Here is a 20,775-nt window from a genome sequence, read left to right on the forward strand (position 1 = left end):
TTCGTGAATAAGAAATGGGGGTTTGTATGTATTTACGTTTTTTCGGGTTGAACTGTTCTCGCTGAGAAATAATTCGGTATTTGAAAGTCCAGATTCGACAAAATTTGGAAAAGTAAGAAGATAAACCTTTATAGCTCATCAATAATTCAAATGAGGAAAAAATATATTAACATCGTTATCAAATTCTTTGAAGTGAATTCTCTATTTATATGATTTATATATAAAAGCAAGGCGGAAAGGACCAAAAACTGGGTTGTAAATATATATGAAATCAATTATTCGTTTAATTTGTCCATTGTGTGTTTTCAGGATTGGAATCAATGCTTGCTGAATTCTGAGAAATAGAGATTTTCGAGAGACAACACAACTTGCTGTCGTTCAAGTCGCTGCTACCGTAATCAGCAATGACAAGGCTGGCCTCTTCTTTCTTGCTGCAATTTTTATTCGGTTCCTTTGTATTAACTTCAAAATCAGCTCCTGTTGTTTCTTTTCTCTTCCTCTTTTTGGTTGTGTCACTAGTTGAGGATTTGGAGTCAACTTCAGACTTGGGTCTTCTAACTGTAATGCTTGTGAGGCTTCTGTAGTTGTATTTTAATTGAAGGAGCTTAATTTGATTTAAGAAATATCTGTGAGGAATGTCTTTTAATTTCTGACCCTCAAAAGAAACATTGGAGAGACGCTTTAAAATATAGCTTTTAATCATTTGTTCAAGTCCTCTTGTCCCGTTTACGGGCAAACTATCTTGTTCTTTCTGAACTGTTTTTGTCATTACGTTTGCAGAAATTATATCCTTGTAAACAAGTCTTAGTCTGTTAACACCATGAATGTATTCCAAAAGAGAGACTCCGTAATCCAATACTAAGTCGCAGTCAACTGCTTTCATGCTTTGTAATGTAAATTCAGTTGTTTTAGAGAAGGGCTTTGGTTTCTCTTGTATACCATTGTTGTCTTCATTTTGAGAAGAACAAGATGTTATATTGTTTTGCATACTCGAATTGCTGTCACCCAACTGAGAAATACCTATTTCCTCATTTTCTTGTTGAGAATTTGGGTCCTCTCTTTTTAAGTCAATTAAAGTTGGAGTATAGTCAAGCAATTGGGTCTCAAAAGGATTCACGATTGTCTCCTGAGATGCTTCTATTTCATTAGTAGTTGAGTTCAATGTTTCTATTTTGTTTGTCACAGAGTCATCTCGTTCTTTAGATGAATTGCTATTGAGATTTATTTGGGAATTGTATTGAGAAATTGAATTCAATATCCGTTTTACGTATTCAGGGGATTTACTTTTTATACTTGGATAGTTAATTATTGATTCGTATGCATTTAAATCAAGTTGATACAGAACTTCTTGATTATGATTTAAAACAAGTCTTACCCATTTAATTCTAAAGTTGTCATATTTAGTTAGTAAATTAATGATAGCTAAGGATGAAGAATCTCCTTGAGATATGTAAATCTGTCTTTTTTTATTTAGTATCGGAACTGTTGCATTTAACGCTTGCCATATTATTTGGATTAATTTAGAATCAAAAGGGACTACTTCATAATTTGGATATATGGTTGTAAACAAACAGGGTACTTTGCAAAGTATTGGATCCTTCTCAATAGTGCTTGTTAAAATGTCTACAGAGTCTTGAATTTCCGATTCAAATGAGTTCTTTTCAATTCTAACATTGCCGTTCTTATTGTAATAGCTTTTGCATTTATTATATGCCTCGGATATTTTCACCAGTTTTTCATTTAAATTTTTGAACCAATATGTAACTACCCTTGGAGTACGTTGAGGAAACGAATATTTTGAACTCGGATTTGTTTCCTTGTTAACAGGAGTTGACAAATCAACTGTTTCTTGAGAAAAAGAAAGGGTATCTGCACAATTTAAACCTACAACATTAGTTTGAGTATTGTTTAAAGATTGCTCGGAGGACAAATCCTTGCTCACCGATGCATTCTTTGGCGAATAATATAACCAACAATCAGTTCTAAGTTGAATAAGTAGTTTCAATATTTGATTGTTAAGTAAGTCACGGATTGTAACACTCTTTTTTATTTCGTTATCCGAAGAAATACCTGAAACTTTATTGGCATTGTCTGTTTCATTCGAAATATCTGAATCAGATTCGTAATAAAAATCTATAAGATCTCCTTGTGGGTCGTTGTCACAATAAAATGCATTTGGATTAGTATAATCTGCATATATCAACTCAGATGTCTGAACTGAGCTTGAACCAAGCGAATCATCGTTTCCATTGTTGTCATTTTTGCTGTAAAGATCCTCTAAAGATAAGCCCAAGTCATCAACCATCTCAGAGTCATCTATAAAATCATCAAAAACATCATAATAATCTTCTTTACTTCTATTTCCACCATTACTGCCTGTCATTGTCATAGGATTGAAATAATATTCTCTAGGATCACACAAAAGGCCTTGTTTTGAAAGTCTCGTTGACATTTCATGAACTCTTTTTCTGAGTACATTCTCACTCACAGAAAATGAGTTGTTCTTACTATTTGATTTAATTGTATCTAAAAAGCTTGTTATATCTTTGTATGTTTTTTCATTGTCTTCATTATCGTTTTCGTCAGTTTCCATTTCACCATTTTCTGTTTTTTCAGTTATTATTTTGTTCCAAATTTTTTTTCCATCAAAAACATTCTTATCTGTTACATTTTCCTCACCATATGCATCGATACATAAGTCTTTGAAAGATATTAACGTCGGCAATTGAACATGTTTGTCTAACTTTTCTTTATATATGTACTTTATTGTCTCCTTTGGAATTTCAAGAATCAACTTTAAACCTCTCTGAAACCTAAAAGAATCTATAATTGATTGATAATCACTCTCATCGTCTTCATCATTCTCAACTACACTTGTATCATCTTCAATTGTCCTTTCCTCTTTTAGAGTGAAACCTTTGTTACATCCCACTTCTCCTTGTACATCGTTATTGTCAAATAGTTGATTCTCAACCTCTCTTTGAGTAGAACTTATCAACATTCCTGATGTTTGCACCGTATCATTTAAAGTTACCGGAAAGCTCAATAATTATAGTAAAGTGCTTTGTATTTATTACTTAATCATTTCCTTGAGTTTTCTACTATATATAGTACATGGCGCCAACACACAGCCTTTTGAGCAGAACATACCTCTCCCACAGTTACAATTTGACATAACACAATAATCAAATTGATAGTGAATCTAGCAAATTAGTCAACATTAGAATGATAAAATATAAATTAATTGAGTTAGTTTATCACCTATTTCAGAGGGTTTAAGAAAAACAAACCCGCAAATGCAACAGGCTAAATTTGGGTTTATTTTGGAATACTAAGACAGTCAAATATTAATTAAGCTTGATTGTCCTGTTATATTGTAAATTTTAGAAAGATAACTTTAATGCAATTATTTTATATAAAAGGTACAATTTCATGCAATTCACCAATTTATCAATAAAGTATAAAATAAACCCGGAAGCTCGTTATTCATTCTCGTGAAAAAAGATCAATTTATTGGCGAAAGCTCAGCAGAACTATTATTCGTAGTGCTTGCCTCAATATTCTTTTTTGCACGAATCCAACTATCCAGTCTTCGTTGCTTAAATCCCTTATTTTCTCCTTCAAAAGAATCGTCGTTATCTCTATCATACATACATTTGTCAGAAAATACATCCTGGTCGTTATTTGTGTTACTCAAATCGGAATCAACAACTGCCCTGTCTGAGTCTTGTATGTCTGTAAAAATTTCAACTGAATTTAAACCCGGACTTCCAAGTACCTCCTCATTTGACTGAGAAAGTGGAATGTGAATTATTCTTCTAGATGTGTTATCTTTTGAAGAATCAGTATATTCTCCATAAGAATTTATTTTTTCACTATTCATGGAGCTAGTATTATCCAATGATTTAGGCGTCATAAGACTCTCCTGTGACTGACTTATATAGCCATACTGTCCTCTATGTGGAGCAGGATAACCTACACTGTCTTGAGAAGAACCTGGGAATGGAATGCTTCTCCTGAATGGTGTTTTCTCTACATGTTGTTCACTAGCTAAACCCAGACTAACCTTTGAATTGTCCGAACTGGAAGTAAGTCCTTTTTCAGATAAGCCAAGGTCACCTAAAGTTAGAAATCCTGTTTTTTTTTCCTTTCGTGAATCAACATAATTATTTTCAGTTGAACTTGGAATTTCAGCATCATTATTTATCAACTTCTTCTCCCCGGTTTCCCCTCCAGCAACACTTACTCTGTTGGGTTTTGGTATAGGAACGGACAAAGAAGATGAGAGAGAAAGTTGGTTTAGTGCTTCTGAATCACCTTCAAAAGAACCACTAAAGGACAATGATTCTCCCGATACCCACTGAGATTTTAATTTACCATCATTCTTATTACCCTCGATACAGTCCATGGGTCTAGGCCCCATTTGGGATAAATCAGAAAAATCCGACATAACAGATTTTCTGAGGTTAACTTGAAAGTTCTTATTATCAAAAACTTCTAAATACCCTAATTTTGTTCCAGCCAAAAAATTGGAGCAGTACTCTTTCCCCACATTAAAAACTTTCCCCAATTGCTTTTTGACACCTTGGCGCGGGAAAATGTGTGACAAACTTGAAATATTATAAACTTTCTTCCATTCAATGCATTGAAATTCGGAAAATTCACCAACATTTCCACTTTTATGTATAAAATGAGGTTCTAATTCTTTACTTAAATCTGAAATGTTAATGATGCACATTTTATTTCCTGAATTTGACGGTGTTGCGATCCAATTTCCAAAACAGGAAATTGATGGCTTCTGGTTTGAATCAGTAAGTTCGCATTTCTCTTCTGGAAATATTCTATTAAGGTCAATTACGAGAGGTTTAAGATCTTTTTCTAATGAAAGAATATCCAATATATTGTAAACGTAAATTGTTCCGTTTCTTGTTCTCACACCCATTTTATTGTAATAATCATCTACGTCCATCCATACTATCCCTCTTAATTCGCTATTCTCTCTTTTGTCCTCTTCTGCTTGTGGAGAAAATCTATGAATATAATTATCTTCAGAATTGCTACCAGTCAACTTCCTGATGTCCCAAATCTTTATATATCCGTCCGAACTACCGCATGTTGAAATATAGTTCAGTCGACTTAAAAAATTTACTGCACTAATAGATAAAACTTTCTTACCTATAAGTCTCTCACGGGATTGGCTTTTTTTTATTGAACTTGTTTTCCTTATTGGCTCGTGAATTCCAAATAACTCTATTTTTGGAATTAGATTTATTTTTTCAATATATTTAAATGCGTTAATGTCAATTATATTCTTCTTCTTAAGCATTTCAATTGAGTAATTTTTGTCGTTACCTGAATTAATTTTGTTTATAGAACAAAGAGAAGCTCTTTTGTTAAAATATCTGTCATCGAATATGAAAAAATTACCGTCATTTCCAACTGTAGCTATTAATGATGCATTTTCCGATGAAAGAGAAAACTTTTTAACCCACTCTTTGTGAGCTCTTATTTTGCAACTTTCTTTTTCTTGTTCCAAATCAAACTTTACAAGGAAACTATCTGTAGAAGATGTGTATATATATTTTTCTATTATATTTGATTCAAAGTCCACTTTCTGAAACTTTGCCTCAGTTATTGAATTATTGTGTACTCTTCTTGAAAAAAGTCTTATGTGCTTTTCTTTAACATCATCAATAAAAACATTTTCAATGTGAGATACTTTGTACAAAGTTAGGAAACCTCCAGTGTCACCAACAGAAATTAAGTTTCCTTCGAATAAATTTCTAGAATAATTAATTGTTAACGGAATTCCAAACTCGTGATATATCTGACTAATATTGTATTGATCTGCATGTTCAGTTTCAAATCTGAAGCCTTCTTCAGAAACAACCATTTTAAATAAAAATTTCTTTCAAAAAATTACATAATTTCACTGATATTTTCTACTAATTTACTTAAATATGTTTTACTTTTGTGAAATAGCATGTTTATAATTTCAGGTGGCGGCTACATCATTTTCATCAAGCATTTATTGTTTGTAAGAGATAAAAAAAACTTAAAATTAACTATACTTTTTCTACAATTTCCTCCTCTAGTTCACTATTACTATAAACGTATTCTTCAATAGGAATTTCGTCCGTCTTTCTGTTTTTCTCCTCTTTCACACAATTTGCATTTGAAATTATCGAGTTATTTTTGTTACTGTTACTATTTCTACTAAAGCTGGAGAGAATTGAGCTTTTCTCATTTACGGGAATGAGTGTACCTGATCTTAACTGTGTTGAAGCAATGCTACTTGGAATCCCACTTTCAATAGTTAATAGTTTGCTTATAAAATCGTTAACTTTGACAGAAAGTTGACACTTATTTTTGCCTCTTGAATCTGATTTTTTAGAGTTTTTTGCGGAATTATATATGGATTGAAGGTTTCTTCCTCCAGATAGGAAAATCATTGCGTGCCTTATTTGTCCGTTGGACCATCCTAATTTTAACCTTTTCACTATTGAAGTAAATGTATTCAAATCAATTCCAGTTGACGAGGCAGTATTTACTCCAAAATTTAGTTCTAGATAATTTAATATAAGTGATACATCAAGATCTCCCATAAAATGTTGTTGAATTGCGTGGTAACATATTGAAAATTCAGATTCGTTTAATACTCCGTCGTTGTCAAAATCAAAAACAGTTAGCAGTTCTTTAGCATATTCAGATGAATAATAAAGGCCTTCAGAAATCAAAAAGTATTTAATTTTGTATTCATCTATACCTGGTTTACGCACTATTGTCTGTTAAGTTTAATAAATTTAGTTATTAATGCTAGTATAATATTATAGGTTAAAACTTACTTGTGTTTTTATAGGTGCATTGTTAATTAAGAAATTCATTGTATTCCTACATCTAACCTGAAGTTCCCAGGGTGCAGTTTTTGCAACAATGCTATACTTTCTTCTTTGCAGTTCTTTATCTACTTCATTTCCTTTTTTGAACAAGAATATAAAACTATAAAATCTCAAAGACTCGGATATTTGCGTAAGCCTTTGAATATTCTGAGTTTTTTGTATTGATAGTACTTGTTCAAGTACTAACTTATCTGCCATTTGGCCTACAGAAGTACACAATAGTATTGGATATAGCATGAACGGAAGGCACATATTTTGAAGTATGAAAATGCACCAAATAGCCATGGTAACTAGTTGGAATTCCTCAAACCAAAGTTCTTTTTGAAGATGGGACAAATGAATGACTATTGAAATAAGAACAAGTTGGATAAAGTAAGAAGCTTGGAACCATCTTAACAGTATATTTGGTCCATTCTTTTTAAAGAGAAATAAATTATCATGAAGTGTTGGGTTATTTGTTCCAAATAATTTGTTGTTTATATATTTCGAGAGTCTTCCAGAGAATGTTTCTTTTTTATAACCACCGTCTAAATAATCAGTTTCTAGTGTACCTTGAGTCATTAGATTACAAGGTTGTGTAGATAATTGGGAGTATCCACCACCTTTACACATTGATTCCTTCTTTTTAGATAATTTAGCCTTTCCTATCTTGTATCTAGGCATTATTTTCTCATATTCTATTTCTTGTTGAGGAATTCCAACATCGAGACTGTATTTCATTTTAAGATATTCTAATATATTCTTTGGTTGGAGGTTTCTTTTTACTAGCCATGATTCAAGCCATACAATTAATGAAAATCCAAAAAGTATAACTGAGATGTAAAAGCAAATCATTGGCTCTGAGAAGTAATGTTTTGTGTTATTAAAAGCAATAATATTGTAGTGGTAATTATAAACACACAACCAACAAATTAAATTAACGAAAAACACAAATGACAATGTAGTTATCGGGATTCGAATTAATGATACAGCCAAAATCAATAGTTTGGCTCTCAAGTACTCGGTAAAGTATACACCAGCTACCAAAGAGGTTGTTGGATCTGTTAAAGAAATTAACCACGAACTGTTTTGACATTCAAATGATGAGCAAGTGTCGTCGCTAATACCTGAGCTAAATGATCCATAGTTATCATAGGTTGCTATCTCATCCATAAAATCGTATCTTAAAGATACAAAATGAGCTTTCATGTATGTTAATAAAAATTCATTAGGCAGAATCCAAATTTTATCGAAGAAAAGTGAAAGTTTCTTTGAAATCTGTTCTTTCCATGTCAATTTAATGTTACTTGCCTTTCCAATTTGCTTTTTCCTTTTTGATGAAACACTATCTCTTTTTGACTTTGAATTGCAAGGAATGTTAGGCTTGTTTTCCAATTCAATGCTGTCATTAAATTGCGAAATCTTCATCTCATCTTCAACAATGGAAATATCTCTCTCCTCTATTTCAGACTCTGAACTTAAACTGCTGTTGATATCTGTGCATTTCTCAATATCGGCCTCAGATAAATAATTCATACTCTCATTTTTTTCAACATCAATAAGACGTTCAGTTTCAATTTGACCTCTTTCACTCAGGCTCTCGTTTTTATTTAAAGACAACTTATAACTTGAAGTACTTCCACCACCTTGAAGTACTGTGATGGGGATATTTTCTTGAATTGAACCCTTATTCTCACTTAATGTTATAATAGAGTTGTTTTTTCCAACTTCACCTAACATTTTCTGGTCTTCACAGTTATTTTCACCGTTCCCAAAATAATCTTGATAGTCTAATGTTCTTTTCTTTCCAAATTTATTTAAACTAAACATAGTTCTAAGTCTATATATTGATTTTATTAATGCACCTACATCAGTGTTATCTGCATACCTAATCCATTTTTCCAAAAATTTAACCGAAGCAGTAAATAATAACACAAAAACACAATACCAAGAAAATGTCAATATAACGATTGCTAATATATTATTGAATTCTTTCGCTAAATTTTCGGTTGTCCATACTTTTGAATTATTTACAATGACATCATCTATTTGAGTAGCAATATTATTTATTATTGTTTTGCTTGAATAATCCGACATTAAATTCTCGCAGTATTCTCTGATTAAGTCAATTAATCTCGATGTAAGTAAACAATAAGAAACAGTAATGGATAAAAATATACATGCTGCTTGGCGAAATACTGTATCCATTACTGCTTGAAGAAATGAGTCATTTTTAAGTCTTATTCTTTCAACTATGCAATCTCTTACAATCAGTGTCGAAAGTATTGATATTATTATTAGTATTCCAGCAAGTATAAAATATATACCTTTTGATGAATATTTATCACTTTTAATTATAGAGGATGCATCATATTTTTTATATTCATCTGCATTCTCAAAACTATCAAAAATATTTACAGTATTAACATCGCCTTTCGTAATATTATCCTGCATTTTTTTTTTGTTGTTAATCTCTACTGATAATGAATCATCTTCATTTTTAACTTTATATCCAGAAATATCATCTACTGTCTCTGAATTAATAGCAATAGAACCAAATAAAAGAATAAATGTAAGAATGAAAAAAATGTTAAATTTTAACATTTTATTATTGTACATGTTTATTAGTGTTCAAAATTTCGTATTCATTTGTAATTAAATTTGTTTTACTTAATTCAAATATTTACTAACAATTTCTTGATTATTTTTAATTTATTTCAAATGTCAAATAACTTAGTCTTAATGTAATTAATCAAATTCATAAAAAATAACAATAGATAAAAGCACCTTCAACTTAATTGTTCATTCAAATATTATATTTAATTTACTGCATGAAATAATATGGGGGACTACAAAAAGTGTATGTGTGCAATGTTTTCCAACTAGTCACATATTTCATATGCAACAAATAAAATAATTTTTCTTTTTTATAGCATTTGAGAGTTTTAAATATCCAAATTTATCTAAAAAATAATAAAATATTGTCTTTTCAATATATATACAAATATTCTCTTATATTTGGTCTGTAAACCTACTTTCACTTTTCATCTATATTTGCGAAATTGGTCACACCAAACAATTTGAAAAAACGGCGGCGCCAAAAAATGCCACTTCATTAATATTAAAATAAATAGCAGTTTGGTATCCATACTACAAATAGAATAATGAATAGAATTAAATCGAGTAACATTAATATATGAGATGAGAAAAAAGACACGTTGGTTCTTAGTTTCAATACCAAAAGACCAGCATTTTAGTGAGTCTGAGTTTAAGGAACTGCTAGTCAAGACAATGAAGGAAATGTTCGGTGTTTTTTCGTATTTATACTCGATAAAAAGTAAGTTTAACAGTTGAGCTATTAAGGATTTAACGAATTGAATTAATAATCAAGGTTCTATTTTCAGTGAATATAGAATTAAATCGAAGTGATCAGAAGATAATTCTAACTAATTCAAAACTCAATATATACGAGATATTAGCTCAACATTTGTTGAATCGATAGTATATACTAACTTCCAACTTTAGTCGTGTACTTTAGTATACAACTCGGATACACAATAGTAAACTGTAATCGAGAAATAAGCAATTATTTAAGGTTGTGCACTATTCTCGCACAGAACTCGGGAGAAATGAACATTCCATGTAGTGTTGTGCATACCAGTGGTACATTGTGCTCAATACAAAAGAAATTAGTAGATATATTGGTGAACAAAGAAATATTTTTCGATACTTAGAAAACAAAGTATTATTAATGCGTTTTTAAACTACTTTTTGTGTCTTAAGCCAACCAGAAACAACTCCTTGTGACTTCCATCATTTTTTCTCAAATAAAACCCTTTTAATTTATTCAATTTTTGTTAAACAAAACAATTATAATAATAACACTAGTATTGTTATTACTATGTTTGGCATTTACTTATATAAAAAAAGTCGTAGATATTTTTTTAGGACTTGAGGAGGGAAAAGATCTTAAAATTTGCTTTCAGGAATGTTATCAAATCTTCCGTCATCTACACCAAATCCATAAAGAATAACATTAAAGTCCTTCTTTGGAATCCACGAGACCTTTGGAAGGATTGTATTGTTTATAACAGCGTCGGGGGACTTTCTATTATTATTATCTGACAAGGAGGGTTGATCATCTTTGATGTCAGAATCAATGGGTTGGTCCTTTGAACTTGCTTCAGAAGAATCAGTTGATTGTTTGGCTTGGAATTTTTGATTATCAATTGCAACCGCCGTTGCCTGCAGCCTTTTTGCAACTGCGGATCCAATGTTCGGAGCGACAAGAGTTGTCGGTGAGTCACCACAGGCACTTCTTGTCGATGGTCCTAGTTGAACAATCATTAAAGTCATATTATCGCACCCAATACCTTCACTTTCAACAGGATTTGGAGCAAGGCATTCGTCACATATTTCTTCACAAATATCAGACAACTGGATCGAATTCAAAGGAGGAATAGGAGATGACCCATCTAAAGGTGATGTTGAATGTAATTCACTATTTGTTTGAAGGTCAATATTGATATTAGCCCTCTTTATTTCGTTGTCATCACTTTTATTTAACTTTTCAGAATTATTATTAATCTGTAACAACATTTTTCTTCTGACGATATCAACACACAGCTGATTATCAACAACATCCCAAATACCATCGCATGCAAGAATAATGAATTCATCTTCGCTAGTTAGAGGAATTATTCTAACATCAGGGAATGCCGTGATTTTTTGTTCTTTTGGAGTAAGAGTTTCATCACTCTTATATTGCAAATCACCGAGGGTTCTAGACATATTAAGATTACCATCTACACGACCATTTTCCACCGTGCCATGTGCTTTTAAAATCCTTTCGTTTTCCATTGGTAACTCGGGTTTGTGATCATGAGACAAAGCAATCGCTTGACCTGAACGACTTAGTACAGCTCTTGAGTCACCAGCATTAGCAACAATTAAGAAAGAACTCTCATTAGAATTTCCGGGAACAATAACAGCCACAACCGCAGTCGTTCCACAGTGGTCTGGGCCGCATGCTCCTGAGTCGGATAAATCCTCCATATAACTATCTTCCTCTAAGCACTCATCTTCAACTAAACTCTGATCAGCGGATTCGAATGGTGAGTCATTATTGACACACTTCATATCACTTTCAAAAGGAACAATTCCATTAGAATTCGTCTCCTCAGCTTGTCCGGAGTCGTCCTTCGAATCAACCTGAACCGAATCAAGTGCTTCATCTGCCGTACTAAAGGTAGACTCCTCAATAGATTCCTTTTTTTCCTGCACTTCTTCAATTTTGTCTTCAACAGCTTCAGATTCAGCATTCCCAGACTCTTCATCACCATTGAAAGATACTATTTGGAGAAATCTATTCCCATTTTGCTCCACCATTCTTAATACCCTTTTTTGTCCATCTATTCCTCCCAAAAGCTCTTGAAGAAAAGTTTTTGGTGGATTAACCTCGTTAAATGATTTTTTCTGATCATAAATAGCCCTCTGTTCCGGTCTGGATGAAGGAGCAGCCATCTGTTCGTCTAATTTAATATATGTTCTCTGCAGCGCCTCGGAAATAACCACAACTTTCGTTGGCAATTTTCTTTTTTCCTGATCTAAATACAACTCATTAGAACTCAACTCTGAAGCAACCAAATCAAGTTCCTCCTCAAATATAGATTCTATGTGCTTTGATACCCATTCTGAAATCACTGAACCACCATGGCCATCAAAAACACCGAAAAGAGACAATTCAGAATGCTTACTAAGTTTTGGTAAAGCCAAATGGGCATCTTCCATAGATACTCTCCAACCTTGCATACCACTAACTCCATATCTAATACCATAATTCTCAAAATCTCCTCCTTGGTCTGAGTGTTTTTTAGTGGATGGCTTCGTCAAAAACATCCCCATCTTTACCACTTCTTCAAAATTCCAACTAACAAAAACCAATGGAAATATCTATTCTATTGAAATAGATATATTTATCCACCCTTCAGTATTTAATCTGATTGTTCACTCAACATATAAGACGCCTTCAACTATCTTCTCTTTTTTTATTCACTCAACATGACCTGAATTCATTATTTATAACCTCCCCTCAAATAGGTTAATACTAAAAATTCTGGCGCTGTTTAGCGCCAAGTATAGTGGGTATTTCTTTATTTTCGATATTAAAAAAAAAGATTGAAAAGCATGCAAAAAAGAAAAAAACAAAAAAGTTTCATTCTCAAGTTATTTTAAAATGATAATAGAATTTAAATAGTCACATAAGTTAATATTTGTGAAAACTATTAATCCCTTTTATTTATACCCTTTGTAAAAATAACAACTTTTGTAGTCTAAGGATTAGTAACAAATTATTTGAAACAATTGAAATTGAGTTATTTTATTAACCATTTATTTAAAGGAATAATTCCTTCTTCAATTAGCTGTTTCTTTTTCTTTAAGTAGTGTGAAAACCTGATATTTGTGTAACTTGAGAAGTCAAATTCAACTGAATTTGGTTGGTATCCTGGGGTTCTCGCTATTGACCAAAATCCCCATGAAAGATGTGAAGCCAAACAAAACACTTCAATCACCTTTGCAGTTACTTGAACTACATCGTCACTAGGAAGGATTTGTTTTTGTAGTGTTTGTGAAAGATAAACAGAAATAAACAATTTTCTGAGTTCTTCAGAAGGATAGTCATCGTAATTATATTTGAAGAAGGGTGGTTTATCATGACAATAATTGTACGTGAATTCGCAAAAAAAGTTAGCAATATCTGAAGCAGCAAAGTTAACTGCAGAATATTCGTAGTCGATCATTCTAATGTTGTTCGAAGTTTGAAGAAGATTGTTTTCTTGCAAATCATTATGAGCAAATACAAGCGAATATGCAGGTGTAACTGACGAAAGAGTATCAATTGCCTCAAAGGAAAGTTTTTCCCCCCCCAATATAATGTTTTCGAGTTCATATACCTCGTTTAAAATAGTCCTGTATAGCTCTTGATCAATCGAAAAATTCTCCTTAGACATTTGTGAAATTGCTTCTTCTTTCCAAAGATATATTCTTTTAAAAAGGATAGGTTCTTTGTCAAAAGTTTTCGGAAAGTCAGCTCTTTTCGTATTAATTGTGTGAAGATAACCCAAATTTTTAGCTACTTCAGTACAAATGTGGGTAAGTTTAAGTTGATTAGTAGTTAATGGCTCCCCCTCTAAAAACTCCTCAATACGGCCTTCTGGAAAGTCTGCAATTAGTTTTGGAGCAATGTTTATCTCACTTAAATATCTAAATACTTGAAGTTCAACCTTAGAATCATAAAATTTTCCAACATGTTTTCCATATATTCTAAAAAGAACCTTTGAATGCTTCAAACTAGAACTTATACTCCCATCAATAATACTTACTGAAAAAAGTTGGTTTGTTAGTCCAGAAAGTATTTGGCTCACTTCTATATTATTTGTTTCAATTTCTTTCCACCCAGGTATTTTCGTAATACACAGTTCCTTTATTAATCCAACATCTGTTATAGTCGAAAATGACCTGAATGACTCCGAAAGCTGATCTCCAACTTGAATCTTTTTGTTTGGGAATGGCATTTAGTGCATCTAACAATTATTTACTACGTTGTTTTTCTATTTTGCTTTACAGAATGTGTATAATAATTACTACTTTAATCGTAAGCTTTTTAAAATGTCTTGATCTAAATAAATTCAGTAATCAGCTTGTTTTCTTTGTTAAATACTTTAAAATGTATATGTTTTATAAAGTTTAAATAAGTCTTATTTCAGGTGCATATGTTTCATATAATGTTTTTGTGTATAATTATATATTTGCACAACTTTAAGCAGTTGGATTTTCTAAGATAATTAAGAGGGGTAATTATTAATTTTTTTTTTTGCGGAAAGATTTAAACCAAATAATAAATTAAAGATTTAAAACATAAAATTATAAGTAATATATTTTTAATTAACCCGAACTACAATAGGAACATAACTTTTAAACTTATGTAATAATTAATGTTAAAGGATAAAAGAACCCCGAATTTCACGAAAAGAAAGCTTTATATCACATCTGGACAGTATGACAACCTTGCATTTGAAAAGAGGGTAAAAAAAGATTTAGACTATGAATCTGTCATAATAAAGCTGGACGAAAATGAGAAAAAGCTTTTCACGCTTTTGTTTGAGTATGTGAACTCAAATAATTTAAATACAACTATCAGAGTTGCAGGTGGGTGGGTTAGAGACAAAATATTGGGTTATATTCATTCATTTGAACTTGAAAATTCGCAAAATAGTGTTATTAATGATGAAAGCAAATTAGAAAGTAAGTTAGGATTTAAAAAAGATATTGATATAGCATTAGATAATCTATCTGGAAAGGAATTTGCAGAAGGTTTTAATATTTGGCTTCAAAAGGTCCACAACTACCCAAAACACACAGTTGGGATAATTAACAGAGATCCAGAAAAAAGCAAACATCTTGAAACTGCAACTCTTACGTGGAATGAAATTTGCATTGATTTTGTTGGTCTTAGATCGGAAACATACACTTTAGATAGCAGAATACCGTTAATAAATCTTGGAACTGCAAAAGAGGATGCGTTTAGAAGAGATTTTACGATTAACAGTATGTTCTACAATATAAACAATGGGAGGATTGAGGATTTTACAAAGATGGGGCTTGTTGATTTGCATAAAAAAATAATAAGAACGCCTCTTGATCCAATTAAAACACTATTAGATGATCCTCTAAGGGCACTACGGGCGTTTAGGTTTACCTCTAGACTTCACTTCATTATGGAAGAGAGTTTATTAAATGCATGCAAAGAGAATTCTTTGAGAGACTCTTTGAGTACTAAAATAAGTAGAGAAAGGATAGGTTCAGAAATACATGAAATGATATCAAACAAATATTCAGGCAACCCCGCAATTGGGCTTAAACTTATAGTAAATAGTGGTCTTGTTTATTCAGTGTTTAAATTTCCAGACAAAGAGACTATTTTTAGTTATCTAAATAGTGAAATTGAATATAAAGACTTGTCTGAGTTTGGAGACTGGTACAACATTGGACCTTTCGTAGTCGAATTGACACATCGTATGATTGAATTGTTGGTTAATAGTAGAAGCAGTCAGACTGAATTATGTGAGATTGAGTTTATGAATTTTCTATCCTTTGATCAGGAATCAAATTGCGGAACTTCAACTTATTTTGCCTTTATGCTTCCTTTATACCATCATTTTTACAAAAACGAAAAGGGTAAAGAGGTTCCACTAATTAAGTACATTCTCTCAGATTCGCTGAAACTCCCAAATAAAATATCAAATTCTGTAGTTTCTCTCGTTAATTCATGTCTTAAAATAGTTTCAAGTATAATTGAGTTAGATTCGTTAAACTTTTTGGCAAATTATACAATCAAGGACAAAATATTTTCAAAAGTTGATTTGTACTCCAATTCAACAAAGGCCCAGTTAATAAATCAGGTTGAATCTGGTTTATGGGATTTTTACACAAGAAATTTCAAATACATAAAAGTAGGTAAATTTAAAAAAAAACATATAGAGAGAAGAGTTATATTAGGACTATTTGTATCAATCACTGGGGACCTCTGGATTGAGTTGTTAATTTCACTCTTTTCACTGGATATTGTTTATAGAGGATCTAAACCCGGACTTTCTCAAAACAAATATTGGACAGATTCTGAGTTGGTGGAGCTTTTTTATTCTCACCCATATTTTAATCTAATTAAAGAAATCATAAGTTTAAAATTGCATAAAACACACAAATTCAGGAATCCTATTGACGGAAAAATGATAAACAAACACTTCTCAGAATTACAAAAGGGTCCAAAATATAAGTATTTAATTAACATTTCTTATTTGTGGTTTTTAGCATTTTCTGATGATATAAACCAAATTAGTCAAGATGAAGTATCGAGATGCATTTGTTTCATTGAAACCAATTACGAAGAAATATTAAATTCTGAAAGTATTTGTTAAAGAAGTTTATACTAGCATTTTAAAAGACTTGCTAATTCAGGTGATAATTTAAATGCTTTTTTAAATAATGAAACTGCTGTGTCGGGATCCCCTCTTTCAGCTATATTTTGAGCATCAATCCACATTTTATAGGCTTTTCTGTCAGTATCAGATGTTAATATTGGATTCACTCTGTTGAATAATATGTCTGTGCGAATAATATATTTCTTATGACCGGAGTACACAGGTTCTCCTTCGTGCATGTCTGCAAAGAAGAAAGCAACAACACGACCCGCCTTTGGTTGAACTTTATACAATACGTTTTCCGGTATTGACCTGTCTCTTCCATCCTCATCTTTGTGGAACTTTTGTAATTTTTGTTTTTGATTTATAAAGGACGTAGCTCCCCCACCCTCTTCAGGAATTGAGTTTAAATAAAGTAAAATCGTCCAAAATGTTCTTTTGTTTGCATCTATACATACAGATCCATCAGTGTGGGGTCCAAAGTGTCCACCTTTTTCATACCTTCCAAATAAAATTCTTTCATAAACTCCAGAAGCTCTCCACTCTCCAATAGTATCTAATTCGGAATATTCGTCATCTTCACTTATTGAAAATTTATGATGGGAGAATAAACACTTTATTCTTTCCCACATAAAATTAGAAAATAAATTCATGTCACTTTCAACTGTATCTACATCCCTGAAGTCTTTGCTCTCATTGTCTACAGGATTCCAAAATGAAAGTTCACCGCTTTTTTCCAACGAATCAATTATTGCCTTACACTCTTCCTCAGTAAAAACATTATCCCAAACTTCTGAAAAGCAGAATCCTGGGACACTACTTTTTTCTACCTTACTGACTTGAATAATTGGATCAGTATTGCGGACAAATTCAGGTAATAATTTACTTTCTTCCACAAGTTCTTTGTCTCTAACCATAGACAAATAACTTGAGTAATTAACCATTTTGAGAGAAAAATAATACCAGTACCACTCTTAATTTCAATAAAACATAAGTTTTAATTGTTTGTTTAAATAAATTTCCTTTATATAAAAAAATGTTTTTACGGACAAAATGAACAAAATACTGAATTTAGATGGCGGTGCATTCAAACCTTACACCCGAGAGGAAATAAAATATAACACATATTACTTTGTTTTTTTATTAAAGAAAATTCAGTTTTAATTTGTTGATATTTTGAATTTTTTGTATTTATATTGATATCTAACTTAAACTGTTATTTTCTACTTTGTTATTATTATCATTATTACCATTAATATAGAAACCGTCTCAACTTGGGTTATTAAATAAAGTATTATTACCTAATACATATAAAAAAATAGTGTTTTTAAATATTATTAACATATAATTTTTAAAATAAAAAGCTTTATCTGAAATGCAAAATAATGTATTTAATGCTGGCAATAATGGGACTCTGGGGAGTCTTTCTAGAAGATATTGGTGTCATGCTTGTCAAAGGTTTGTAACTGTAAATGAAGCAGTAATAAATACTGATTTAACATGCTCTATGTGTGGAAACAGCGGATTTGTTGAAGTATTGCAGCATTCTCAAGGTCGTAATGTTGGATTATTAAATAACTCTGATTTTAATACAAGCAATGGATCCAATGTGATTAATCCATCTTTGGCAAATTTATTAGGGAATGAAGCGAACTCAAATCAAAATACAGCAAACAGTTCCACCTGGGTAAACATTTCATCTCTACCCCAAATTCCTCAAGGCATTACTGGAGAAACTTTAATTTCAAGAATAATATCAGAGGTTTCTGGGAGCTTAAGAAACAACATAAATAACCAAGGCCCAAACAATCAATTTCAAAATGACAATGCAAGAACTGCAGCAAATGTTAACAATAGCAGCAGTAATATTAATTTACAACAGGGTGAACAACAGTTACCAGGTGGTGGGAATTCTATTACTTTTCAAAGAATTGGTTATCAAAATTCATCTGTTCCTAATTCATCTAGCACTGCATTTGTTGTTGGTATGAATGGAGAATTTAGAGAACTTCCTTTAGCAGAGATGTTATCAGGTAACGCTATATCAACTCTTGTTGAAACTATGGAAAATGCGCTGGCCGTTGCTCTTAGTACAGAAGATCCAAATAATAGATTTGGGAGTCCTCCTGCATCCGTTCAAGTTGTTGAGCAACTTCCAAGGGAAACTGTATCAGAGTCTAACATTGCAAAGATTAAATTAGGTGGACCTTGTGCAGTTTGTCAGGACGAATATAATATAGGTGACGAAATTATGGGTTTAACTAGGGACGTTGAAGTTTGTCCACATTTATTTCATGTTAATTGTCTAATGCCTTGGCTAAATCAGCACAACTCATGCCCTGTTTGTAGATTTGAGCTTCCTACTGATGATGATTCATATGAAAGCAGAAGAAGAACTCAAAATTCCAACCCTACACAAAATAATACAGAGAACGGTAATGATGCTACTGCACAACAAACAGCATCTGAACCTCAATCTAATGCCAATGGAAGTGATTCTTTTCGCTATAATACAACAAACACTCAAACAAATAGTTCTGAAAATACAAGAAGCATTCACTCAACTACGTTCGCTGGAATGCCTATTTTTTCCCCACAATTCCCATTGCTTACAAGCAGCTTTACTACAGTTAGAAATTTTCCCGTTGAAACTATCGAAATTAATGAGAGTAATGAAGCTTCTAATCTACAAACTAATATTATTGAGGAAATACACAATGCTACTCATAACAGAATTCACCAATTACATCACAGTTCAGGTATTGACCAATCAAATAATGAGATAGACTCTGATTCTCTTTCCGAATTTACTCCAATCGACAGAATTAGCAATTCTTCAACAGGCTGTAGAATGATGTAACTGTTTAGGTTTATACTTTATTCTGCGGCTATTTATTTCCATTTTATTATTTATATATAAATTCATATATTAAATATATTTATATAAATTCTAATAGTTAATCTCTGCATGGTGATTACCAAAATATTGTTTTCATTTAACATATTACCACCTAATCTTATTTTTATATTTATTAATATTTGTTTTTTGTATTTTTGTTGTTTTTTGAGTAATTTGTAAGAAACAAGGTTTCTGCGGAACTCTGAGAGAGGAATACACTGAAATTGGAAACGGTATTTCAATTTTAAATGTTTCTTAGAAAACGGAAAGATACAGGGATTAAAAACTAATTATAGCAGCAAACATTGCAGTTATTATTATGAATATATGTAAAAATGTTTAAAATTATTAAATTTAGTATTTCTAAGTAGTCACTTTTGAATCGATTATATTTTGAGGAGCAATATTAGACCCATACTGATCATAATTATTTTCTAATTCGTACATATTACCTGAGCCCAAAACTGCTTCTCTCATATGAAAAGAGACAGCCCTTGTCGTCCTTCCCGTTCTTCTTGGACCAACTACTCCCCTCGCCATCAAATCCAGATTCTCCATGAAAATGCTGTCTACTGACTCTGGAATGAACTCCCATTTATATAGCCAGGCTCCCTCATTTTTTCCTGCTCTCCTCTGAACCCTTCTCCATTTCCTAGGCCTTCCAGGGACAAGAATAAGAGTTGAAAACTTTAAAAATTGATTAGGAGGAAAACGACGCTTTACGTTGTCATTTATATTATTTTCCTCAATACCCCTAATATTCACATTAGAGTTTAAATCATTATTACTAGCACCTTTACTTTGAAACTCTATATTTTCAAACTCATTATTTTGTTCTTCCTTTTTAGAAAATGGAGAAGGAAAAGAAACTGAACTTTCATGAACATCCATTATAGTTAAAAAAATAAACAAATTATTAACACATAGAATATTTCCAATAATACGATAAAAGTTATATAAAAGCAAAGCCTATAAAATGCATAAGTATAAATATATACTTAATATCTTCCATAAAGCT

General features: G+C 31.7%; 9 protein-coding genes across 9 annotated transcripts; 2 read left to right on the forward strand and 7 right to left on the reverse strand.

Annotated features, from left to right (window-relative positions):
* Positions 1–283: 283 nt before the first annotated feature.
* On the reverse strand, positions 284–3,001 carry FG386_003021 (uncharacterized protein; the record flags this gene model as incomplete). The annotated part of the gene is made up of 1 exon (XM_067342249.1): positions 284–3,001. The coding sequence occupies one exon, from the start codon at positions 2,999–3,001 to the stop codon at positions 284–286; it is 2,718 nt and encodes a 905-aa protein (XP_067198910.1).
* A 504-nt stretch (positions 3,002–3,505) lies between these two features.
* Positions 3,506–5,893, reverse strand: FG386_003022 (uncharacterized protein; the record flags this gene model as incomplete). Its single annotated transcript, XM_067342250.1, has 1 exon — positions 3,506–5,893. One exon carries the CDS (start codon positions 5,891–5,893, stop codon positions 3,506–3,508), a length of 2,388 nt encoding a protein of 795 aa, XP_067198911.1.
* A 934-nt stretch (positions 5,894–6,827) lies between these two features.
* Positions 6,828–9,497, reverse strand: FG386_003023 (uncharacterized protein; the record flags this gene model as incomplete). The annotated part of the gene is made up of 1 exon (XM_067342251.1): positions 6,828–9,497. The coding sequence occupies one exon, from the start codon at positions 9,495–9,497 to the stop codon at positions 6,828–6,830; it is 2,670 nt and encodes an 889-aa protein (XP_067198912.1).
* Positions 9,498–10,847: 1,350 nt separating this feature from the next.
* FG386_003024 (uncharacterized protein) lies at positions 10,848–12,782 on the reverse strand (the record flags this gene model as incomplete). Its single annotated transcript, XM_067342252.1, has 1 exon — positions 10,848–12,782. The coding sequence occupies one exon, from the start codon at positions 12,780–12,782 to the stop codon at positions 10,848–10,850; it is 1,935 nt and encodes a 644-aa protein (XP_067198913.1).
* Positions 12,783–13,252: 470 nt separating this feature from the next.
* FG386_003025 (choline kinase GmCK2p-like protein) lies at positions 13,253–14,452 on the reverse strand (the record flags this gene model as incomplete). Its single annotated transcript, XM_067342253.1, has 1 exon — positions 13,253–14,452. One exon carries the CDS (start codon positions 14,450–14,452, stop codon positions 13,253–13,255), a length of 1,200 nt encoding a protein of 399 aa, XP_067198914.1.
* Positions 14,453–14,872: 420 nt separating this feature from the next.
* FG386_003026 (uncharacterized protein) lies at positions 14,873–16,855 on the forward strand (the record flags this gene model as incomplete). The annotated part of the gene is made up of 1 exon (XM_067342254.1): positions 14,873–16,855. The coding sequence occupies one exon, from the start codon at positions 14,873–14,875 to the stop codon at positions 16,853–16,855; it is 1,983 nt and encodes a 660-aa protein (XP_067198915.1).
* Positions 16,856–16,866: 11 nt separating this feature from the next.
* Positions 16,867–17,802, reverse strand: FG386_003028 (prolyl 4-hydroxylase alpha subunit; the record flags this gene model as incomplete). The annotated part of the gene is made up of 1 exon (XM_067342256.1): positions 16,867–17,802. One exon carries the CDS (start codon positions 17,800–17,802, stop codon positions 16,867–16,869), a length of 936 nt encoding a protein of 311 aa, XP_067198917.1.
* Positions 17,803–18,233: 431 nt separating this feature from the next.
* On the forward strand, positions 18,234–19,718 carry FG386_003029 (ring domain protein; the record flags this gene model as incomplete). Its single annotated transcript, XM_067342257.1, has 1 exon — positions 18,234–19,718. The coding sequence occupies one exon, from the start codon at positions 18,234–18,236 to the stop codon at positions 19,716–19,718; it is 1,485 nt and encodes a 494-aa protein (XP_067198918.1).
* A 402-nt stretch (positions 19,719–20,120) lies between these two features.
* On the reverse strand, positions 20,121–20,648 carry FG386_003030 (uncharacterized protein; the record flags this gene model as incomplete). Its single annotated transcript, XM_067342258.1, has 1 exon — positions 20,121–20,648. The coding sequence occupies one exon, from the start codon at positions 20,646–20,648 to the stop codon at positions 20,121–20,123; it is 528 nt and encodes a 175-aa protein (XP_067198919.1).
* Positions 20,649–20,775: the final 127 nt, after the last annotated feature.

The sequence above is a fragment of the Cryptosporidium ryanae genome (assembly GCF_009792415.1).
Source record: "Cryptosporidium ryanae isolate 45019 chromosome Unknown contig_60, whole genome shotgun sequence".
Lineage (NCBI taxonomy): Eukaryota > Apicomplexa > Conoidasida > Eucoccidiorida > Cryptosporidiidae > Cryptosporidium > Cryptosporidium ryanae.